Below are 23,761 nucleotides of genomic sequence, written 5' to 3'. Positions count from 1 at the left end.
AACATGTCACCTGCGAGTGGCAATAAATGGTCATTAAGAGTTCCATTAAATGACATGTGTCTGGTTGTCATGTAACGCTGTCGAATAGTGCTCGTTTTATTGTGTTAAGAGTGTTTTTAAAACCAAATCAAATGGCTGTTTAATGTCCGTACATGCCATTGTTGCCCATGCTTGGATCCTAATGCTCTTCAGCGTGGATCGTTTGTAACAAAAGTCTGACAGATATAGAACGATTGTTTACCTCTGGGTGTGGTAAATGTCCATTTCATCATCAAACGGTTTCTTATATACGAGATTCTTTGGTCGTTACGAAAACTCTGTTCAGCACTTGTGCGACAGGAAGGCGATGCTATCTATCACCGTGTATCGATTTCGAAAGTGTTGCTCTAATATTATCAAATATTCCCATTTCATCAAAGCCGTACCTGCTTACTTTAATTAAGCTTCTTGTATGTTTTTCTCTCGAGAGACTGGCTTCCATCGATTAGTGAGACGCGAAGACAATCGGGTCTTATGGCACTTCCCTTCATAACTGTACGCTACACAACTTCATCTCAACAAATAGGTAAAAACAAACCATGTGTGCACGCACAAACAAGCAAAGAGGTGAAATGTGCCTGTATCATTATATTATAATTATAACAGTACTTGGTTTCCCGTACTGTAGTAAAGTGAGTAATATGTAGGTATGTTACGGTACCAACTCCACCTGGTGTTTTATGGCCTGTGTTCGCGTTATCTATTTGTAGTAAGTCATTCTGACTTGGTCGAGTTGTCTGCCCCAGCCGGTTATGACAACACTGAATCGGGACCACATCGTTGTGTGGGTAGGACGGCGACTCGGGTACACACATCACTGTGTGGGTAGGAATGGTAACTCGGCCTCCAAATGACTGTGTGGTTAGAACGCTGACTCGGTCCTACATGACTGTGTTGTCAGGACGCTGACTCGGTCCTACATGACTGTGTTGTCAGGACGCTAACTCGGTCCTACATGACTGTGTGGTTAGGACGCTGACTCGGTCCTACATGACTGTGTGGTTAGGACGCTGAGTCGGTCCTACATGTCTGTGTGGTTAGGACGCTGACTCGGTCCTACATGACTGTGTGGTCAGGATGCTGACTCGGGCCCCACACTCCACATAACTTTACATGACTGTGTGGTTAGGACGCTGACTCGGTCCTACATGTCTGTGTGGTTAGGACGCTGACTCGGTCCTACATGTCTGTGTGGTCAGGATGTTGACTCGGCCCTACATGACTGTGTGGTTAGAACGCTGACTCGGGCCCCACACCCACCATGACTGTGTGGTTAGGACGCTGACTCGGTCCTTTATGACTGTGTGGTTAGGACGCTCACTCGGTCCTACATGATTGTGTGGATAGGACACTGAACCGGGCCCCATATGTCTGTGTGGTTAGGACGGTGACTCGGGCCCCACATCATTGTGTGTTTAGGACGCTAATTCGGGTCACACGTCGCTGTGTGGGTAGGACGCTGACTTGGGTCACACGTCGCTGTGTGGGTAGGATACTGACTGGAGACACACGTCGCTGTGTGGGTAGGACGCTAACTTTGGCCACATGTCTCTGTCTGGTTAGGACGCTGACTTGGATCACACGTCGCTGTGTGGTTAGGACACTGATTCGGGCCACACGTCGCTGGTGGGTAGGGCGCTAACTTGGGTCACACGTCGCTGTGTGGTTAGGACACTGACTCGGGCCACACGTCGCTGTGTGGATAGGACGCTAACTTGGGTCACACGTCGCTGTGTGGGTAGGACACTGACTCGGGCCACACGTCTCTGTCTGGGTAGGACGCTGACTTGGGCCACACGTCGCTGTGTGGGTAGGATACTGACTCGGGCCAAATGTCGTTGTGTGGGTAGGATACTGACTTGGGCCACACGTCGTTAGATGGGTAGGACCACTCGGGCCAAATGTCGTTAGATGGGTAGGACCACTCGGGCCAAATGTCGTTGTATGGGTAGGACCACTCGGGCCACACGTCGCTGTGTGGGTAGGATACTGACTCGGGCCAAATGTCGTTGTATGGGTAGGATACTGACTCGGGCCACGCATTACCGCGTGGTTAGGCTAGGAACCACGTCCAGGTATATACCCAGGTTTAATATAAATCATCTTACGGATTTTGAGTCTTTATCTATCTGATTGATAAGCAATGTTTTGTAAATAATGTCGCTGTAGTTCATTTCATCGTGAAGAAGATAAGTATGGTGTCGATTACGGATCTATATCGACGTACACGTTCTTAATTTGAAAATGATAGGATAAATCGGTAAAGGGCGCGGGGAGATCATGTGTTCTAATACAAGTCAACTGTAGTAGAATATCCCACCAATCAATGATAGCGAGGTCCTAACAATCACCGGTAATATAAGTAACTAGACCTAGGTATAGCCATCTAATTGTCATACATAAATACAGTATTAATACATGTAATACGTATGCTATATTTACCGAATCGAAAGGTAAAACCACGTGTCACAAAATAAATAAACAGATAAATAAATAAATAAATAAATAAATAAATAAATAAATAAGAAAATGAACCGTTTCTTATCAATACATAATATTTTATGTTCATACCGAACGCATACTGTATATAAGGTCTTCGGAGTTTGCTCCCTTTGGATGAATGTGTGTTCACAGACATAAAAGTCTATCGATTATCCTTAACAAACGCATCGCATTGAGAGCATTATCTATACGTACAAATATTGATTTTAACATATATTATTTGCAAATTTCCAGATACGACTGGAATTAGACACAAGTTAAAAAAAACGCTATGTCCGTCTTCTTCCGTACAGTTCTACATGTAGTGCATTATAGGAGCGGTAACTCTTCGGATACGAGGTAACTAATGTGTGTGGAGATCGGGGTGTGACCCCATAGTCGTGTCACCATGGGACAATAATACATTGAATCTCATAATACGACAGTTCCTGGCCCTAAAACCTTGTACCCACATGTCTTCATTTTTTGACAATGCGAAATATGGGGCGTGAAGAATATTGCACGAGTTACCATTAAAATCAAACTGGTGAAATGAGTTTGGTAATTTTTGTTTGTTTTATAAAACATTTGACAAGCAAGCAGGTGCCTATCGAAATTTGACCTTCAAACCAAAAGTAAAGAAGTTACCTGTTTGAGCACACGTCATGTCGTTCAGTATTTATAATACATCGAGTTTGTTTCTGTCTCTTCTTGTCGGCGTACTTCGTAACATTTTAATAAATAACTAAGATAAATACATAAATAAATAAATGAATAAATTAATATAAATAAATAAATAAACGCATATCGACGAGTGGACTTTAATTTTCCCGGTTCTCATTTTTTGAACGTGACATATCCAGGGTTTGACATTTTTGGATGTCGTCGATAAAGCAGAAGACACTTCCCCTCTCGGAACACTTGGTTTTATTACAAACTTCCCCGTGTAAATCTGTATTAGCGCGTTTTGTCAATTTTGAGTTATAAGTACTGTTAAAGGGACATCATGGTAAACCAATTATTATTATGTATTTTTTCATATTATTGGGTATATCTTTAAAAAAAATATCCTTATGAACAATAACCATTCGAATTTGATGATATATATATATAAAAAACATCAATTATTAATAATAAAAAGGTTATCACAATTCGTTGATCAATAGTCTGAATATGCAAATTTTGTGACATATATACGATAACACGCATGCGCACAACACACTAAAACACCTGAAAACAAAAATGGCTTCCAATGTGAATCGGCTGCGGTTGAAAACGATAACAGCTTCCGCAATGAAGAGAATAATTGGAAAATGGGTCAAACACAATCCTAGAATTAAACTGGGGAAGCAGTACAATACAGTTCAAACACAGGGGCATGTCTAGTTTTATATTACAAAAAATAGTCGGAAATACCTATATATGTCAATATATATAGGTATTTCCGACTATTTTTTGTAATATAAAACTAGACATGCCCCTGTGGTCTGTACCAGTACATCGCTACTGTCACTATACTATATGTACGGTGTTAACACTTATTTACACATAAATATATGTGCCGGAATATATACAGAACGTGTTATTTAACATTTAAACCACTGTATAATATCGTTGTCCAACTAATCCAATTCGCCTTGTAAACTATCGTGTGTTTGTGTTGCCTCGATTTCAAAACAGTTACGTGATGATTTAAAAATAATTTCCGCGCTAAATTTAGAGGGGGATTCCCAACTAAATCAAGTGGTCAAGCTGGACATGAGGATCGACTGTGAACATTGGGACAGCACAGAAACATAACTGGAAAGGAACAAAACACGTACATTCATTGAAAATTACAACGTTTTTACCGTGATGTCCCTTTAACTGTTGTTTTGTGTTATGATAAAAATCGCTTCACAGGTGGAGATAAATATGACACTTACTAGTATTTTACTGTATACGCTCTGGGACTTCTTCAAGTACGTTTATTAATCGATGAGATAATTCAGTAATGGATTAAATTAGATGTAGGAACAGTACGAACGTCCTTTGGTGCAGCTGGTATGTATGGCCATAGGTACATTGTCTGTGTTCAGTACCGATTACGTAAATGAGAATGTTGCTTCCTCGGTTTATACAGATATATACATATATAACTGCTTTCAACTAATTACTTATTCATTGATTGACATCTGTGCACTGTACATCTTCATGCGTGTTAAGTCTTGTCAAACACCTACGACGTAAAATATCCTGACACGGGCTCAGAATATAAGTCATTATTCTATACATATATTAGAAAATATACTGTATCTAAAATTATACTGTATCTAAAATTGTACTGTAGCTAAACCTATACTGAACCTAAAACTATACTGTATCTTAAACAATACTATTTCTAAAACTATACTGTTTCTAAAACTATACTGTATCTAAAACTATACTGTATCTTAAAACTATACTGTTTCTAAAATTATACTGTTTCTAAAATTATACTGTATCTAAAATTATACTGTATCTGAAACTATACTGTATCTAAAACTATACTGTATCTAAAATTATACTGTATCTAAAACTATACTGTATCTAAAATTATACTGTATCTGAAACTATACTGTTTCTAAAACTATACTGTATCTAAAATTATACTGTATCTAAAATTATACTGTATCTAAAACTATACTCTTTCTAAAATTATACTGTTTCTAAAACTATTCTGTATATAAAACTATACTGTATCTTAAACAATACCGTTTCTAAAACTATACTGTATCTTAAACAATACTGTTTCTAAAACTATACTGTATCTTAAACTATCTTGTATCTAAAACTGTCAATCTAATTTTATAAAAAAGGACTTGTGTACTTTGCGGTCCCATGACACAGTAAACATAAGACTGATACTGCTGTATGATTCAGCTTTATTCGGCATGATATCCATTACTAAATCACTTTTAAATATGAGGATCACACGTGCGTGTTCCCTGCACCATCATTATTACACTTTTTATTTATATTTCCCAGACGTTATTTTCGTATGAATGCACGAATATTCACCAAGCTCAATAAACAAACCAAAACAAGCGCTGACATCAAATACCTATCACTCCACCAAGCCGACACATTACGCTGAGAGGTTAGCGGAGCAAAACAACTATCATTTCAAATTTGACTTCTACAATATTATTTCTGGTCCAACCAATATAATAAAGAATACTACGAAGCGTCAGATAAGGGCACGCCAGTCTTAATCACTTTATATATAATGCTACTGAAACGATAAACATTTAAATACTTAACATCTGTACTGTATTCGAAATGCTACAAAAATAAGGAACAATGAAAACAAATGATTTTGACGTACATTTGTATGAGGTTTCAGACTGTGTAATAATGACTAAACATGTACCAATAACAAAATCAACGTTACATAAATCTATCATGATAATATAGTAACAAGTCTCCTATGAATACATATCACAGACAAGGCCTGTTCACAAGAATAAATATTAGATATAATTAATAAAATATAACTAAAAAATACATCACCAATCTGTGCCACTTTTCAGATAATATATTGAATCAATTTTATCTCCGTGATGTTGTCTGTTGATCCATCACTATTGTCTCCGTGATGATGTCTGTAGATCCATCACTATTGTCTCCGTGATGTTGTCGGTTGATCATCAATATTGTGTCCGTGATGTTGTCTGTTGATCCATCACTATTGTCTCCGTGATGTTGTCTGTTGATCCATCACTATTGTCTCCGTGATGTTGTCTGTTGTTCCATCACTATCGTCTCCGTGATGTTGTCTGTTGATCCATCACCATTGTCTCCGTGATGTTGTCTGTTGATCCATCACTATTGTCTCCGTGATGTTGTCTGTAGATCCATCGCTATTGTCTCCATGATGTTGTCTGTTGATCCATCACTATTGTCTCCGTGATGTTGTCCGTTGTTCCATCACTATTGACTCCGTGATGTTGTCTGTTGTTCCATCACTATTGTCTCCGTGATGTTGTCTGTTGATCCATCACTATTGTCTCCGTGATGTTGTCGGTTGATTATCAATATTGTCTCCGTGATGTTGTCTGTTGATCCATCACTATTGTCTCCGTGATGTTGTCTGTTGATCCATCACTATAGTCTCCGTGATGTTGTCTGTTGTTCCATCACTATTGACTCCGTGATGTTGTCCGTTGTTCCATCACTATTGACTCCGTGATGTTGTCTGTTGTTCCATCACTATTGTCTCCGTGATGTTGTCTGTTGATCTATCACTATTGTCCCCGTGATGTTGTCTGTTGATCCATCACTATTGTCTCCGTGATGTTGTCTGTTGATCCATCACTATTGTCTCCGTGATGTTGTCTGTTGTTCCATCACTATCGTCTCCGTGATGTTGTCTATTGTTCCTGGTGCTAGTACTGTTGCTGTTATATCTGTATATGGTGTTTAGGTTACAGGTGATACAATAGAGACCTTACGCCGACAAATCACTCACTATTTCATAGTCGGTGAGACGAAACCTAACAACAGGCGGAGTCATCTAGGCGATAAACCAGTTACTAACTACGTAGCTACATGTGCTTCTATTTGATCTGTTTTGTTCTATGATGATGGGACCATTGGTGATGTTAATTATCACATTTTATATACAAAGCAATTAACTATTGAAAGTTAACCTCCTGTTCTACCTAATGGACATTGTCTACGACGTAAATCTCACCAGGGGGCGCGTTGAGTGACGGTGTCGTTGGTCCTTGCTGCACTCTTGTGGGGATATACAGAGAATGTAGATTGGAATTTCGTCTGGTTTGATCATTTTTCATGTCAAAAATGGTGTCCACATCTACTTTGTAAGCCAACAAAAGCATGGCAGGATATGAACATGATTCGTCATCAGTTCGTATAATTGAAACACTTCTACTGAAAGACGTTTCTCTGTCGACCCTCATCGCATCTTCCGTTGGTTTCCTATCCATCATTGCCGTCGTCGTTGTTGAGTCGCTGAAATTACTAAACACACTGGATACGTCACTGTTGGCGCTCTCTGTTCGAGTCACTTCTCTCTTGTTGTAGTTGAATGACGTTCGGAAATCGGGTCTCTCTGCCGGTTTGCAACAGCAGAACATCCAAGGAGCCCGCTTATATAGTGCTGTACGAAATTTCGGATGGCTGAGTGCATATATAATAGGATTATGCATGGAGCTTGACTTCGCGAGCATCATGGGAAGTTCTGACACCAATGGTGTTATCCAATGCGCAGGTCCAAATTGTGCGATCAAAGCAATAACCGCATATGGACTCCAGGATATGATGAACAGACAAGTGACGGTCATGGCAATCTTGGAAATCTTCAGTTCTGACTGAGCTCTTTTATTATTTGCTCGAATGTCTTCCGCCTTCAAGTTGTTTGCTAAAGTTAGCATCTTCTGGTCATGGCGCCGAACTCCATGAATGATCATTATGTAGCAGATGCTTATGATAATCAGTGGCAGAGCAAACCCAAACAAATACAACACAATGATGAAGGCTCGCGTCCGAGGTGTCTTGGTGAGATAGTCAAATGTACATGACGTTTGGAAGCCCTCTGGGATATAGGCGCCCCAGCCAAAGAATGGTGGTACACTCAAGAGGATGGAAAAGACCCATACAAACATGATCATAAGGTGCACCTTACTTCTGGTCATGGTCTGTGAGGCCTGTAGAGGTTTAGTTATGACGATATACCGGTCAATGGAGATAGCCGCAAGTGTGTTGATGGACATCAGGCCAAAGACACCTCCCACAAAGCCGTATAGCTGGCATGCTGTAACCCAAGACACAAAACAAGTGAAGGTGAAGTGTACAACTTAAAAACACTAACTATTTTGTTATAGCCCCTTACATTATGTTGCTAGATTGCTATAATCTCAGACTTTGTTTACCTTTATTTCTGTACAGTCAAATTTATAACAAGTCGAGGAGGAAAAGGCCAGCACATTATCTAAACTGGAAAAGCTTGGTAATAATGGCTTTAGCTATCGCTGTTTCGTTGTGTATTATACGAGCTAATGTTCAAAGGTACGCAACATTTAGTATACGTGTAGAAAGAAAGTACAGTAACTTACTTATTGATCCGAACATCCATTTCTGGTGGAAGGATGAGATGGTTAGGAGAGGGAAACCGTTGAATGCGGAGAAGATGAGGTCACTGACAGCCAGATTTATCACTAACAGGTTAGATGGTGATCTTAGACTCTTGTTGCTGAAATAGATAAAATATGATGTCATGTATCTATATTTAATCCTCATACTGATGATAAGATCGTAAACAGGGAGGATTTGCGCTCTAGCTGTCCGTCCGCTGACAGTTCGTCGATAGGTTAAAATCGATCAAATACATTTTCATTTGATTACACAATGTGTGTTCATATTTCCATGAATTTGTGCCTCTTTGGAGGACAATAATTGGATAATATGTAAAGTACAATGTAGCGCTGTATTTTCCAGAATTAACTGAAAACTATTATTTCAAGAATCATACAGAACTTTTTCGGCTAATGGATCCTTGTTGTACCAAAATAAAGAGAAAACAATAACGTCTTTCGTGACGTCATCTTTATTTCTATCGGGGATGTATCGCACGTGACTTTCTAAAATGATAATTATGATGCTGACAGGAAATTTGAGCTTTCGGTTAACATTACCAACCATTACATTCTGACTTAAACCAGATCTGTTAATATGTTATTATCTAGGTTTACTACAATTTAGAGATGTGTAATACAGATTTTCTAAACCAGTTGATTTAATACTGTAAACTTACCAAATATTATGAAATGTTAACATTTGTGAATTCTTGTTTTGAATTATATTGATAAGCAAACACACTATACATGTATATTATAAGTAAATATTACAAACGTATATGTGAATTGATTGTTTTGTATTTGAATGTTGTTTCTGTCTCTTTATAAATCAGCGTATCAAACATATATGAAGAAGTAAGTATTATAATACATTTAGTATCTGGAGCAATCTAAGTAATGAACACTCCCGAGCCTACAGGACTGTTCATGTTTATGATTATGTGTACCAGGTATCGCCAGAAATAATTACTTTTCCACGTAAATGTATTGATTTTTCACTTGATCTCTCTTTAATTTGGAGGCACCAATTCCATTGAATACAGAAGGGGAACCTACGATGTTGATTACTCCATGTCTACGATAAGAGTAAGTTTTACATTATTGTCACAAACGGCTGGATCAGCGCTACCAAGGTGTTCCTTGGTCCCCTTATTGAATTTTTAATAACATTAGTTTATTAATGTATAAAGATAGCTATCAACCGAAAAATGTGTTTTTGTTTTGATTTACACTCATTTGGAACGTTGATCTTACTTCCCCGGTCTCATTCTTTCGTTTAACAAGGTTATCTTTATGTGATAACCGGTTTAACTAGGTTATTTTATGTAATTATCGGTTTAAAGGGGTTATTTTTATGTGATTTTAAATGGAGGCTTGAAAATGATAGATGTTCAGGCTTTCATAGATTCACTTAAATTAGGTTGGGTACATAGGATGTTGAAGTCTTCAGGCAAATGGGTTTTCCCCCTAAAGAATATAATAGACTTGAAAAAGTTACAGTGCTGTTGGAATGCCTACATATCTCTATGTGAAGCTAAGTGTTCTAATAAATTTTGCATTTGCTCTGGGAATGTGTACACGTACAAGATTTATTACAGGAATTTGAAAACTTAGTTGAAATACTGTTTATTGCTTTTTCTATGAATAAAGAATCTTTCTTATTCAGTTTATTATCTTCATATGCCAACCCTGTTGATCACGAAATCATCATTATAATCAGATATTATATATATATAACCAGATGCTTCAACAAAGCTTTAAATCTAACAGCTCTAGTTAATGATGCAAGGATCATTTTACAGTTCAAAAATATATCAACAATGGAAATAATGTGCACAAAAAATGATTTTTGAAAATATTTGGAAGAAATGGTTTGTTTGTTTTTGTTTGTTTGTTTTTGTTTAACGTCCTATTAACAGCCAGGGTCATTTAAGGACGTGCCAGGTTTTGGAGGTGGAGGAAAGCCGGAGTACCCGGAGAAAAACCACCGGCCTACGGTCAGTACCTGGCAACTGCCCCACGTAGGTTTCGAACTCGCAACCCAGTGGTGGAGGGCTAGTGATAAAGTGTCGGGACGCCTTAACCACTCGGCCACCGCGGCCCTCTGGAAGAAATGGATGCCATTATTAGAATTAAACTGAATATTTTCTTTATGCCAGTGTCGAATCTACATGTTCAATTTTCGTAAAGCAACTTTCAAATTAAATTATTTTATCTTGATATCTACATCACTATTTTTGAATCTCCCTCCCCCTCTCCTCTCTCTCTCTCCCTTCTTTTCTCTGCTTTTTTTCTGTTTTCATGTAAAAAATAATTGTGTATGTAAGCGTGTGTTTGAAAGTTTGTGTGTGCGTATGTTTGTTGAGTGTGTGTTCGTGATGGTGTGTGCGCATGTGCTGTGTGTATGAACATGTACTTTGCATACATATAATTTATTTGAGCGAATATGATGATGATGTATAATGATGATGTTATGATGTTGATGAAGATTATAATGCAGAATGATGATGGTGTTATAAAGATGATGGAATGATTGTGTAGATGAAGTAATGATGATAGTGTTTGATTCGTTTATGATGATGATGTTTAATTATGTACTATGATGATGACGACGATGATGAGGATCATCATCAGCATTATTTGTATGTGATTACCGGTTTAACAAGGTCATTTTTATGAGATTACGGTTGACTGAAGATTGCATTGTTATATTTTTAGTGTCTACAGAAATAGCCAATATATCACAAAGACAAACAACCATATAAAATGTAGTAACACTAATTCTGTAATAAATTCGATATCCAGGAGTACCGCTCTCGATACACCCCTGCTGTATGGAATGCTCTGTCTAAAAACTCTTACGGAATACAAAAAATCTACAAAGTATACAGAATTAGTCTAGTAATAAGTCAGATAATTAAATAAAGGTCTTTCTATTTTCTAAGAGAATACAGAAGAGCTGCTATTTTTTTTTTTTTTTTTCATTTTTGAAGATGATATCGTAATACAAATGTGATCTCGAGCTTGACGATTCAATGTTATTCATTTCTATGAATATTTGTATCTAGTTTTTACAAGGAATCCGCCTCAGAAGTAAGTAAGGTTTGTTGTTGTTTAGCAAATTGAAGTAAATATCTGAAGTAATTATCTCATGATTGTTCGATGTGATTCAACGCTTAGTGAGAAAGATAGATGTTTTTTATAATCCTGAAAATCAAACACTTACACATGATCAATGATTCCGTGCCTAATTTTAGATACAAACTACATAGATGCATTGAATAGTGTTTTGATTTGATATTGCGGTGTGATGAATTAAATCGGTTTAGAGAAAAGTCAGCATGCCTACCAAACGACGGAGAAAACACTTTATGTAGCCACCTTAAAGGGACTATATGGTTAGAAAACACTATGAGAAATGGATATAAAACGTTATATTTTCTATGAGTATGTTACAAAACTAACACTTTCTCTTAATAACAAAAATTAAAAGTCACTGCAACCATTTACGATATATATCTAAAAAATATAAAAGGTAAACATTTCGGTCTCGAACTAATTCATAAATTACCGCTCGTAGCCTGAAAATGCGCATGCGCGTAAACCGAGAAAAAAGCAAAATGGCGGACGCAAACCAGAAAAAACGACGAGGTCCTAAAAGTTACTTGACGGAAAGTGCAAGAAAACGAAGGAAAAAAGAATCAGAACAGAGAAGAGGAGAGGCGAGAATCTACATCAGCAAAGAGATAGATAGATGGCGTAAGGTAAAGGAAGATCTCGCACTGGAGACTGATTCTAAATTAGCGAAGCTGCTTCTTGACAGGTAAGCTAATTCGCTACGGTATCATGTTAGATATATAACTACTGTACATGTATATATAATAGATAAACGTATCCAATATTGCCATTGATAGTCCGGTATCCACCGTTTAAGCATGATTGTGTTATTGAACTTCTCTACTGAAAGTGTCATCTGGTAATGGTTAAATAGTAATTGTATATAAATTTACAATAGTGACACAACGTGTTTGTTGTTGAACGCAAAGTGGGGCCCAATTGGGGGTATTCGTTCTTAGGAAAATTGATGTGGTGAATAAATACAAGGGCTATTCGATATTATATGGCGGTACTGGTGATATGAAAATAAACGACAGTGATTATAAACATCACATTTATAATAAACAGTGCAACGTATGTTTATAAAAAATATAAAATGCATATGAAATTCATTAGACGGCAGATCTAGATTTTCATACATGTATATATGTATGTAGTACATATACATTAATGATTATCATATATGGCAGCAAAAGTCCTTATTATTACCATTTCATATATATAACACAGTAGAGTACAATTAAATGTCATTTAAAAAAAAAAAAAACATCAGTATTGTTTTATATTCAAATAATGAATGGTATTGAAATTGTCAATTTCAGTTATGAATTTAAGAAAATATCAGATAAATCCACCACTTCAACCGGCCCCATCCATATGTATTCCACACCTGCAAGAAGATATATACCTCCACGAGAGTGTTCAGAAAGTGAAGTCACTATAAGGTATGTTTATATGATTAAGTTTGAGGCAGTTGGAAATGTGGTGTAGCATGGTATGTATAATGACCGTTATAATTACCGATCACACATACAGATACATAACTTCTATTCTAAATTTAGGACTGGCATTATCAATCATTTACTGTCAATGAAGCACATTAAGAATAAAATGTATGTGTTGGTGGGCAAACAATTGCAAGATAAACAACATCAACGATTTATACAGTTTGTGTTGATTTGATTTCTTTTGTTTTGTTTTCCAACTGCTGGTAATTCTATGACTAAAAAGTTTGTTCTGTATGTTTATGTGTGTTATTTATGTTTTTTTAAATGAATATTTTAGGTGGATGACTATCTGTTTGGTCTTTGAAGCTGTATATATATGCACACATGTATTTATATAATGATTCCAGCATGTTTCTTTTGTATATATGTTGCTAGATAATGGATATATTATCATGTAATTAAGTGAAGATTTATATACATGATGTGTATATAGGTTCTCTTTTTATTTAGTGGTCGAGAAATGTCAGGAGTGTTTGTGCAAGAATGTTGGAAAGACATGTCATTGCCTGGACCATCCACAAGTGATTTTCAGTAAGTACAGTATGTACATGTACCAGTATGTATTTGCATTGCTGGTTTGTAATTCGGAGTACGACGACATTCTATAATATTGATCTATAAGTCAAAATGATCTCAATGCATATGTTCAGCTCAACAAACCTCCATCTTTGCATTCAAGAAAAATGAGCTGCGTCTTTTCCGAGAATATTTTAGTGTTTCACAAGAGAATTATCTTTTAGATAGTCAAACCTCTGTCGTCTGTGAATAATGAATCTGCTACATGTATGTATGTGTGTGTATGTTTGAGTAATGAATCTTCTATGTATGTGTGTGTATGTGTGAGTAATGAATCTGCTATGTACATATGTATTTTCTTCTGTGTTATTACATAGATTACATTACATAGATAAACAAATTACACTGGAAAAATGCTTTGAAAAATAAACAAACTGAATATAAATATAAATACTACATTTGTATTTCTTCTTCAGACATTTCAAACATGATTGAAATAAATGATTTTTCTGAACTGCAGTGTCCAGAATCGTAGGTAGAAGTAATATTTTTAGAAAGAACGATCAATATTACAATAAACAATTAATGTCATTTATTATATCTATTTTGAAGGAATCAACATATTCAGAAGGCCGATATCACTACCAAAGAGGCGAGCAGCTTCATAAATCCTTTTGAGTAAGTTTCATTGATGTATATTACTGTGGGGTTAAGGGCTGTGGTGGCTGAGTGGTTAAGGTGTCCTGACACTTTATTACTAGCCCGTCTAGTCCGTCGTCCGTCCGTCCCTCCGTCCGTAACCATTCTTGTTATCGCTATTTCTCAGAAAGTACTGAAGGGATCTTTCTCAAATTTCATATGTAGGTTCCCCTTGGTGCCTAGTTATGCATATTGCGTTTTGAGACCAATCTGAAAACAACATGGCCGACAGGCAGCCATCTTGGATTTTGACAATTGAAGTTTGTTATCGCTATTTCTGAGAAAGTACTGAAGGGATCTTTCTCAAATTTCATATGAAGGTTCCCCTTGGTGCCTAGTTATGCATATAGCGATTTGAGACCAATCGGAAAACAACATGGCCGACAGGCAGCAATCTTGGATTTTGACAATTGAAGTTTGTTATCACTATTTCTGAGAAAGTACTGAATGGATCTTTCTGAAATTTCATATATAGGTTTCCCTTGGTGCCTAGTTATGCATATTCCGTTTTGAAACCAATCCGAAAACAACATGGCCGACAGGCAGCCATCTTGGATTTTGACAATTGAAGTTTGTTATCGCTATTTCTGAGAAAGTGCTGAATGGATCTTTCTCAAATTTCATATGGAGGTTCCCCTTGGTGCCTCGTTATGCGAATTCCATTTTGAGATCAATTGGAAAACAATATGGCCGACAGGCAGCCATCTTGGATTTTGACAATTGAAGTTTGTTATCGCTATTTCTGAGAATGTACTGAATGGATCTTTCTCAAATTTCATATGGAGGTTCCCCTTGGTGCCTCGTTATGCGAATTCCATTTTGAGATCAATTGGAAAACAATATGGCCGACAGACCGCCATCTTGGATTTTGACAATTGAAGTTTGTTATCTCTATTTCTCAAAGTACTGAATGGATCTTTCTCAAATTTCATAAGTAGGTTCCCCTTGGTCCCTTGTATTGCATTTTTGGACCAGTCTGTCCTGAAAACAACCTGGCAAACAAACAGCCATTATCGTTAAATCTCAAATTTCTTATATAGCTAGGATTCCCTTGTTTAAAAAGTATTGGAGGGATGTCTCAATTTGCACAGATTAGTAAAATGAAGGGAAAAGTAGAGAAAAGATCAATCTGACATGGAACCTATGAAGATCATTCAATGGTGGGCGCCAAGATCCCTCTGGGATCTCTTGTTTGTATCTGTAATAAAATTATATTTGGCACAAGAATTCAAGATTGTATTACTTCAAAATCATTTCAATAATACAAAAAAAAAAATGAATATTTGTAAACAATAACTTGCAATAAGTACTTTTTGTACTTTCAGGGAATGTGGGCAGGTGTTTTGCACCACGTCGTTGGTGAGCATTCGTGGGGTATTCCATACACAGATGATGGAGTTGCTGAATGTTCACATGGCCCCTTGTCTGATGTTGAAGCTGTAGGAAAGTCTCTGGAAAAGGGCAGTACAGCTCACAACACACTGAGGAAGGTTAATTGTGCTCTACAAACCATTCCTCGATAAAATACACTACTTTCTGAACTTTAGGTAAGGATACCAAAAGGGCAAATAGAATAGTATATAAATATTCTTTTAAAATCTGATGTGAATTAATTTTTGAGGAAAAAATCTGTGAATTGGTAAAGATCAATACAGCGTTACTGTATACTCTGTAATATTGCATTCCTAAAAGAAGGAAAAAAAACAGAGTTGAAATGTACTAGTATTTATCATTTGAAAAGACAATGTTTACGTTCATAATAATCTTCGAACAGAAGTTATTTTTTCTTATATTTGTCTTACAGAAGTACAGCAGAACTTGAAAACTATCACCAGTTGATATTAATGTATGCAGCCAAAAGGTTTGCTTACACTCCGCCTGTTTACAAGGCACGCACCATTTTGGCAGCTCTTGACTACAACTTCCACATCGATAGAGAAACAAAGACAAATGCAGATGGCTCAGTAAGGTAAGGATTGCGATATTGCCAGTTCTGGTAGTTCCTGTTATATTTTTATTTGTACATGGCATAATGGCTGAAGACACTGATATTTTGAATATCGTACTTGTTATTTTGGTCTGTTACTTCCTTTATACTCAATGTTTACATGGTTTATATATTTGTTTCTGTGTGTTCGGATGAACTGATTGCATGACTTTTAGGATTTTCTTTTGTTTAAAGGTACCACAGAACTTACAACAAGAAAAGTGGAAGGTGGTCCGCTGTGCCCTACAAAGTGAAAAAGAAATACAGCTACATCAGTGACCTGATTTCTGCTGTAGTTGAAAAGAGGCTACTTGATAGAGAAGGAATGCATAAAAGCAAGACGTTATCGCCCTAAGATCCCAGACACATTTCCAGCGGTTTAGCCCTCCTTACTCCACCTTCTACTGCCACATTAGTAGAAGAAAAAAAGTCAAGACTCAAGTGATTCTAGTGTCACAAATAGGACTCAACAATCTGCTGGCTACTCCTCCTTAACCACTTAGGAGATTTCAACAAAACTTGCTACAAGGCTACTGTCATTATTCTATGAATAACCTCATTGGGGAAGTGGGGATGTTGTTAGGTGTTGGCCCACAACAGCTACATTTGTAGCTATTATTATTTGTAGTATATGCCATATAAGATTTGGGTTTCACATGTGTTTTATGTTTCAAAATTCATGTGCAAAACTAATCTACTACTTGTCGGATGGAAAATGTATGTCTATGAAAAGTATTGTGTATGTACCAATTATTGTGTCACAAGTTTGGCTTGTTCACACATTTTGTATGTATGGTGTGATATTCACAGGTATGATGTATGTGTCACAACTTTACTAAGTATAGTGTATGTGTCACAACTTTGCTAAGTATAATGTATGTGTCACAACTTTGCTAAGTATGGTGTATGTGTCACAACTTTGCTAAGTATGGTGTATGTGTCACAGGCTGGCTAAATATGATGTATGTGTCACAAGTTTGGAATGTGTCTTTAGTATGGTCTTTGTATGTGAACATTACAGTGTTCGGGGATGATCATCTGTATTCATAGCCTTTTTTGTAGTGAATTCGTCTACAGATTTTATTTGGTGCTAACAATAAAAATATGACACAAGTTCTTGGATGCTCGTTGTTTTATTTGGCACTGACACAAGTTTTCAGTAACCATCCACATTATTTAAATTACAAGATTTCTTACAATCTTCCCATGCATTATAATTCAACATTTCTTATCTACACATACATATGTAAAGTATTTTAAAATCATCATCATCATAACAGATACATTAGTGAATATCACCACTTCAAAACATGATTATACAAACTTATCTATGACACATCATCATCATCATTATACATCCATGGACATTGGTACATAAGTGAACATATTTCAACAATTCATCATTTACATCATACTTATCATTGGACAAATACCTTCTATAACACATATATGATATCAATTAAAGCAATCCTGAATGCCTTGAAACCAGTGTACTGTCCAAATTCATCAGGGAACCCGTCTCTAATTTTCCAAACCGCACAGCTTGGGATGACCCGTCTGTCACCAGTACCAAGACGACCAACTTGCCACAATATATATTGTCTGTAGGCAATATTGCCTGTTGGCTTTCTTCCAGTCCTCCTCATTTGGCAAAGCAAACATGTCTTGCCTGTAAAGGCGTGCTAGGGCCAAGACAGCTTCGTCCAAAATAAGAACTTTGAAATCCTGATGGGGAAAAGATGGAAAATGTGTGTAAATTTCTAAAACAAACTTATTAAAAAACTTTACATTTCTGTAATAAGCTGCAATAATTCAACAACAATGATAACATAAAAAACAGAAGTGTATTTTTATGAGATAATTCTAGCTACACATGTATTGCTTATTATGTTAAACAATTGAAGACAATCTTACCGGAAGCAAAGTTATACAATTTGGTAGATCTTTCTTGCAGCAGAGCTTCTCTGGTTGTGTAGGCATTTCTCTGCAGTTACCACAAACACCAATCTGGACTGTACATGTTTCCATCTGGTCTGGGATGGTAACCTCCAATGTTTCCACTACTGTCTTTGACCAAGTCAAAAATCAAAGAAGGAAACTGCTGTGCTGTCTGATGCAAAATATACTTAGTCTCTTCATGTGACATTTCATCAATTCTTGTCTGGAATAGATACATAAATAATCTTTTTAAATGACACTTCTGTAAGAGATTTGGGTTATATAGTTACATTTGGATACTAAATAATTGGATAATGTAATCGGAGACAGAATGATATTTTTACAGTACAGTGTACAGGATCCAGAAAATAAAAAAAAAAATATATTGAAATTATTACTGAATAATGATATGATCACACAGGACAGATAAAATAAATGAAAAAGTGTTATATATGTATTCAATACCCAGAAATGTAAAATCGCTGTAAAAGCAAAGTTTAGAACGGCTAAATGTTGTTTCTAATAATAATGGTTTGATATGGTTGGTGAATTAAACGATTAGTAAACATCAATTACTTTCAATATTTATCTTCTGGCTTGCAAGCTGGTTGCTGCATTTTCTGCCCTGTCACTTTCCTGGCCCTGATGTCTTCCACGGGCTCCTCTTCCACCAACTCTTCTCCCTCGTGCTGTGCCAGTTCTAGATCTATCAGTGCTACGACCTATGCCTCATCCCCTAGCACGTGAACGGCCTCGCCCTCTTCCCCTAGCTCTGACAGGACTGTCTAAACTTGAACTTGTTCCTTGCGAAGCTGGTGATGGAGTCTATGACACAACAGAATATATAATTAGCCAGCATATATATATATATATAGTGTTGATGTCCCAAGCGATTGAAATTTTCTATAACTATCAAAGGAAGAAGGAACATAAAAGTAGAAACATAGCGGACCTACTCATTACTTCTGGCATTTATTCTGCACAATTAAACTTTTCACAATGACATACATGTAGCCTAACACTGGTGTGTCGTATGTCACACGTACATGTGTAGTACTCTTTATTACTTGCATGTATTCATACCAAAATGATTAACGCAGAATTTATTGTAAACATCAAATATGATTGTATACAAAGAAAGTATCAATACCTGTGCATTTCTGAAAAGAAAACAGTCATAAACAAGCTAAAATCTTATTGAATTACTGAATACATCTAGTTTCTGTTCCGATTGTAATTACCCTTTTTTGGGCCCCACTAGTTGAACGGCAGTGATAGATATATATATTTATCGCACGACAAAGCCCAAATAACACAAATTACCCAGCTCAATTTTTGAAACTTATATATTATAACACTATAGAATCATTATTTGCGAACATAAATTAGCAGAAAGGCGCAAAGTATGTGTTATACCGAAGACATGTGCGTTTGTTTACACTTACCTCGTAATCCATTTTTTCTTTGCGACGGATGTAAATAACTGCGTCACGTGACAAGCCATGTGACCTTTTCGGCTCTCTCCGTAAGCAACCGAGCGTGATATTGTTTACAATGTAAACAATGTTCCGACCCCGAAAATATGTACAAAAACACCCAACTTAACGGTGTAGCCGCTTGTATCGCTTAATTATGGGTATATCTTATTATTCAAAGGCCGAATTCTTCAATTCCTGAGGTTGATATCTAAGGTAATAGTCCCTTTAAAGAGATGACCATTACGTCATAAATCAGTAATTATTTTGTTTAAAACACCACAAGGATAAGTCTTACCTTGCCGTATAGTCCTGGTCACTAAACTTCAGTATTTCACAAAGTGTGGATTTTAACGACGACTTGTTTTATATATAACAATGGAAGTCTCCAAACACATACATTGGACACAACTTACTTGCTAAAGATGTAGATGACGACGGAGTTGCCCGTGATCCCCAATAGGCCGACGATAGTGATGTAGATACCAATAACGTAATGCCACTCCTGTGTGACCGGTGGGAAACTGTGTCCAGTGAGGATGGACTGGTATATCGTTAGAGCCATTCCAACCAATGATTGGAAGTAAGGATCCGTTAAAATGTCCACTTATCGCCGTAAGCCCAGCCGAGGTCGACATATCTGTAGGGAGAGAGGATCAACATCAGCAGCAGCAACAATAACATAAACACTGCTATCACCATCACTACGACGACGACGACGAGAACAAAGAAGACGACGAAGACTAATAATCAAATATTGTAAATACCCCCAGTAACACAACTAATACATTACCTGTATGGGTATGGCATCAATAAGGCCATGTCCGGCGTTAACATATCCATCTAATGCTATTTGCCAATTCCTTTTAAAATTCTACGAAACTAAAAAAACCCAATTAATCATTTATACATTTCCCTAAAATACAATATAGTAATTTTGTTCAATGCTTACATATTTGTTTTTAAATTTCATGAAGACACACTTTGTATCATTATCAAACTGGTTACGACCTCACGAAAGTTGAGACATGTGCTGACATTGCTAAAAAAAAAAAAAAAAAAAAATGCAGCGTCGAGTATACCTAATAATTCAGTCTTTCATTAGAAAATCAAGACAATGTTTCGTGTAATTGGTTATAAGACGAGAGAAATAAACATTTATCAATCGTAATTTGTTATACAAGACGAGATAAATAAATATTCCTCAATCGTAATTGGTTATATAACCAATCGTAATTTGTTATACAAGGCGAAAGAAATAATCATTTATCAATCGTAATTGATTATAAGACGAGAGAAATCATCATTTATCAATCGTGATTGGTTATATAAGACGAGAGACGTAAATATTCCTTAATCGTAATTGGTTATATAAGACGAGTGAAATAATCATTTACCGATCGTAATTGGTTATATAAGACGAGTGAAATAATCATTTATCAATCGTAATTGGTTATATAAGACGAGTGAAATAAATATTTATCAATCGCAATTGGTTATATAAGACGAGAGAAATAAACATTCCTTAATCGTAATTGGTTATATAACCAATCGTAATTGGTTATAATTGGTTATATAAGACGAGAGAAATAAATATTCCTCAATCGTAATTGGTTTTATAACCAATCGTAATTGGTTATATAAGACGAGAGAAATAAATATTCCTCAATCGTAATTGGTTTTATAACCAATCGTAATTGGTTATATAAGACGAGAGAAATAAATATTCCTCAATCGTAATTGGTTATATAACCAATCGTAATTGGTTATATAAGACGAGAGAAATAACCATCTATCAATCGTAAGTTGTTATACAAGACGAAAAAAATAAACATTTACCCATCGTAATTGGTTATATAAGACGAGAGAAATAACCATTGATCAATCGCATTTGGTTATATAAGACGGAAGAAATAAACATTTATCAATCGTAATTGATTATATAAGACGGAAGAAATAAACATTTACCAATAATAATTGGTTATATAAGACGAGCGAAATAAACATTCATCAGTCGTTATTTGGTATATAAGTTATATAAGTTTTTAAATTTCCAGTTACATGTACATGAAATGGTCATAGCAATAGCAAATTAAAATGTCTGTGTTTAATTGTTTCAGGATGTTAATGAAGGCTTTATTGTGACAGTATTAAAACGTAGGAAATATCATCTCTTGAGAGGTCACTATAAAAACAAATATATCCTAAGATTGAACAAAAAACAACAAGCCAAAAACAAAAACCTGCAAAATTTCGGCTACTTCCCCATCGAAGGTTAACCCCTGCGTGCCAATACATTTATGTATTCTAGTGTGGAGATGTGAAAGTAATCGTCAGTGCGAAACAATATAGTACATTTCAGCTCTACTTCAGTCTTGTAGAATACTGTTGTTGTGTTGTTTCACACTTGTGTAATTAACTGTCCTGTTAATCTAAGGAAAGTCGTCACGGTTTGATTTGTGTTCCTATGTTTCTATCTAGACACCTTTATGTTTTTTCCCCATTATAACAAGATAATTAGTAGTTTGATAATTAAATACATAATAAGAAGTACATCCGAATTCCCTAGTCACGTATAGAACATGGACAAACTATGAAACCATGTATACAATAGACAATGCTACTTACCGCCAGCCATGGACGTCCTACTCCATCAGTATCAGCCAGGAGATTGATCCCACAAACACGATTTCATTAGCTAATTACCTTATATAGATCAAGATTTTTTATACATTGTAGTTTAGCATGTCATTATAACATTGAACAAAATCTGCTTCAAACCGGTAAAATCGAGATGAAAATTAATATGGAATGAAATGTACGTTTATAGCGCGGATGTAAGAAATGATATCGCCATTTACTCTCGTGTATCTGTTAAGTTGTAATAATTGTTGCAGTGTGCAATATGTGTATACATTAACCTCACATGCACACACCTATACAGATCACAATACCCCGCGCTATAATTACCAATTATCTAGTGTATATGAAGAAATAAACATAGTGCAGGGAAAGACATTGATCAAATTGTTGAGGCAATCCGTCTATTCGTGAAGACTGGTATACATAAGATCTAGTTATAGTAGTGAAGCTTAGGAAAGTGTTCCAAACTGATACACATTGTATACCTAGTAACAGTGACCGGGAGGAACATCATTAACCTGTATGTAGATCGGTGGAGGAAGAAGAGCCGCTATGGACTAATCAATGAAATGATCATGAGGAGCCAAGAATGTTAGTCAATGGAAATGTAGAATGTATGAGGATATAATGAATTAAAGTTAAAGGCATTATAATCGACTGATGTAGTGGCACCGGACCAAAGTTCAGACGTCTAGCACAACATATCTGCGATGCCATCAGGGCTACTGTATACAGTTTAAAACTCTGTCCGACGTTCCTCGCGACAGACCAGGCCTAGTGACAATGAAATTAACAATAACACCGTATTTTCTTGCACTGACCAAAATGATTAAACTTAACGTTCTAACATCAACCGTAAGGGAATCCTTTTGGTTATAATATGTAGTCCATTAATACTGTCCTCGTCTTCGTCCTCAAAGATTACCCCTCTGACAGTAGCCTACAACATGTGGATAGGATTTTAACCCTATAATTAAAAAATAAAAAGAAACAGGCATCAGTTATTTCAGTACACACCACTAAGCATGTTACTTAATCTTAATCTAGGCGTACATGTATACCTAAGAAACCTCTCGTAATTGAAGAAAATAGGAACAACACTCGTCCGGATAATGACGTCACATCTCTCCTGCCCACCCTCAAATTCCCAGGTAGGCGACAAGTTTGTGATACAATTGGCCGATAATAAGGCGAAGTAATGGGCCTAGGTTTGGTGTTGGTAATAAGGCCCTAACACAG

General features: G+C 36.4%; 2 protein-coding genes and 1 long non-coding RNA gene across 4 annotated transcripts; 1 reads left to right on the top strand and 2 right to left on the bottom strand.

The window, feature by feature from the left end:
- Positions 1-5,505: 5,505 nt before the first annotated feature.
- LOC117333545 (rhodopsin, GQ-coupled-like) lies at positions 5,506-20,517 on the bottom strand. The gene is given in 4 exon segments (XM_033892918.1): positions 5,506-8,317; positions 8,619-8,755; positions 20,296-20,402; positions 20,404-20,517. Coding segments are annotated over 4 exon segments (1,473 nt in total). The 3' UTR covers positions 5,506-7,202.
- On the top strand, positions 12,060-17,579 carry LOC117327361. The gene is made up of 7 exons (XM_033884304.1): positions 12,060-12,462; positions 13,079-13,201; positions 13,715-13,795; positions 14,393-14,458; positions 15,805-16,026; positions 16,284-16,448; positions 16,662-17,579. The coding sequence occupies exons 1-5, from the start codon at positions 12,227-12,229 to the stop codon at positions 15,920-15,922; spliced, it is 624 nt and encodes a 207-aa protein (XP_033740195.1). The 5' UTR covers positions 12,060-12,226; the 3' UTR covers positions 15,923-16,026; positions 16,284-16,448; positions 16,662-17,579.
- LOC117327370 lies at positions 17,960-20,103 on the bottom strand. Of its 2 annotated transcripts, XR_004532627.1 has the most exons (4): positions 19,850-20,103; positions 18,981-19,229; positions 18,381-18,627; positions 17,960-18,191 (listed from the first exon to the last, which is right to left on the bottom strand). It is a non-coding gene; the product is annotated as an uncharacterized LOC117327370 (long non-coding RNA). The 2 variants fall into 2 exon arrangements; XR_004532626.1 differs by having other exon boundaries at positions 18,981-20,103.
- Positions 20,518-23,761: the final 3,244 nt, after the last annotated feature.

This window comes from Pecten maximus, chromosome 1, assembly GCF_902652985.1.
Source record: "Pecten maximus chromosome 1, xPecMax1.1, whole genome shotgun sequence".
Classification (NCBI taxonomy): domain Eukaryota; kingdom Metazoa; phylum Mollusca; class Bivalvia; order Pectinida; family Pectinidae; genus Pecten; species Pecten maximus.
The sequence above is the reverse complement of the archived record's forward strand: the minus strand, read 5'-3'. Positions and strand labels throughout refer to the sequence as shown.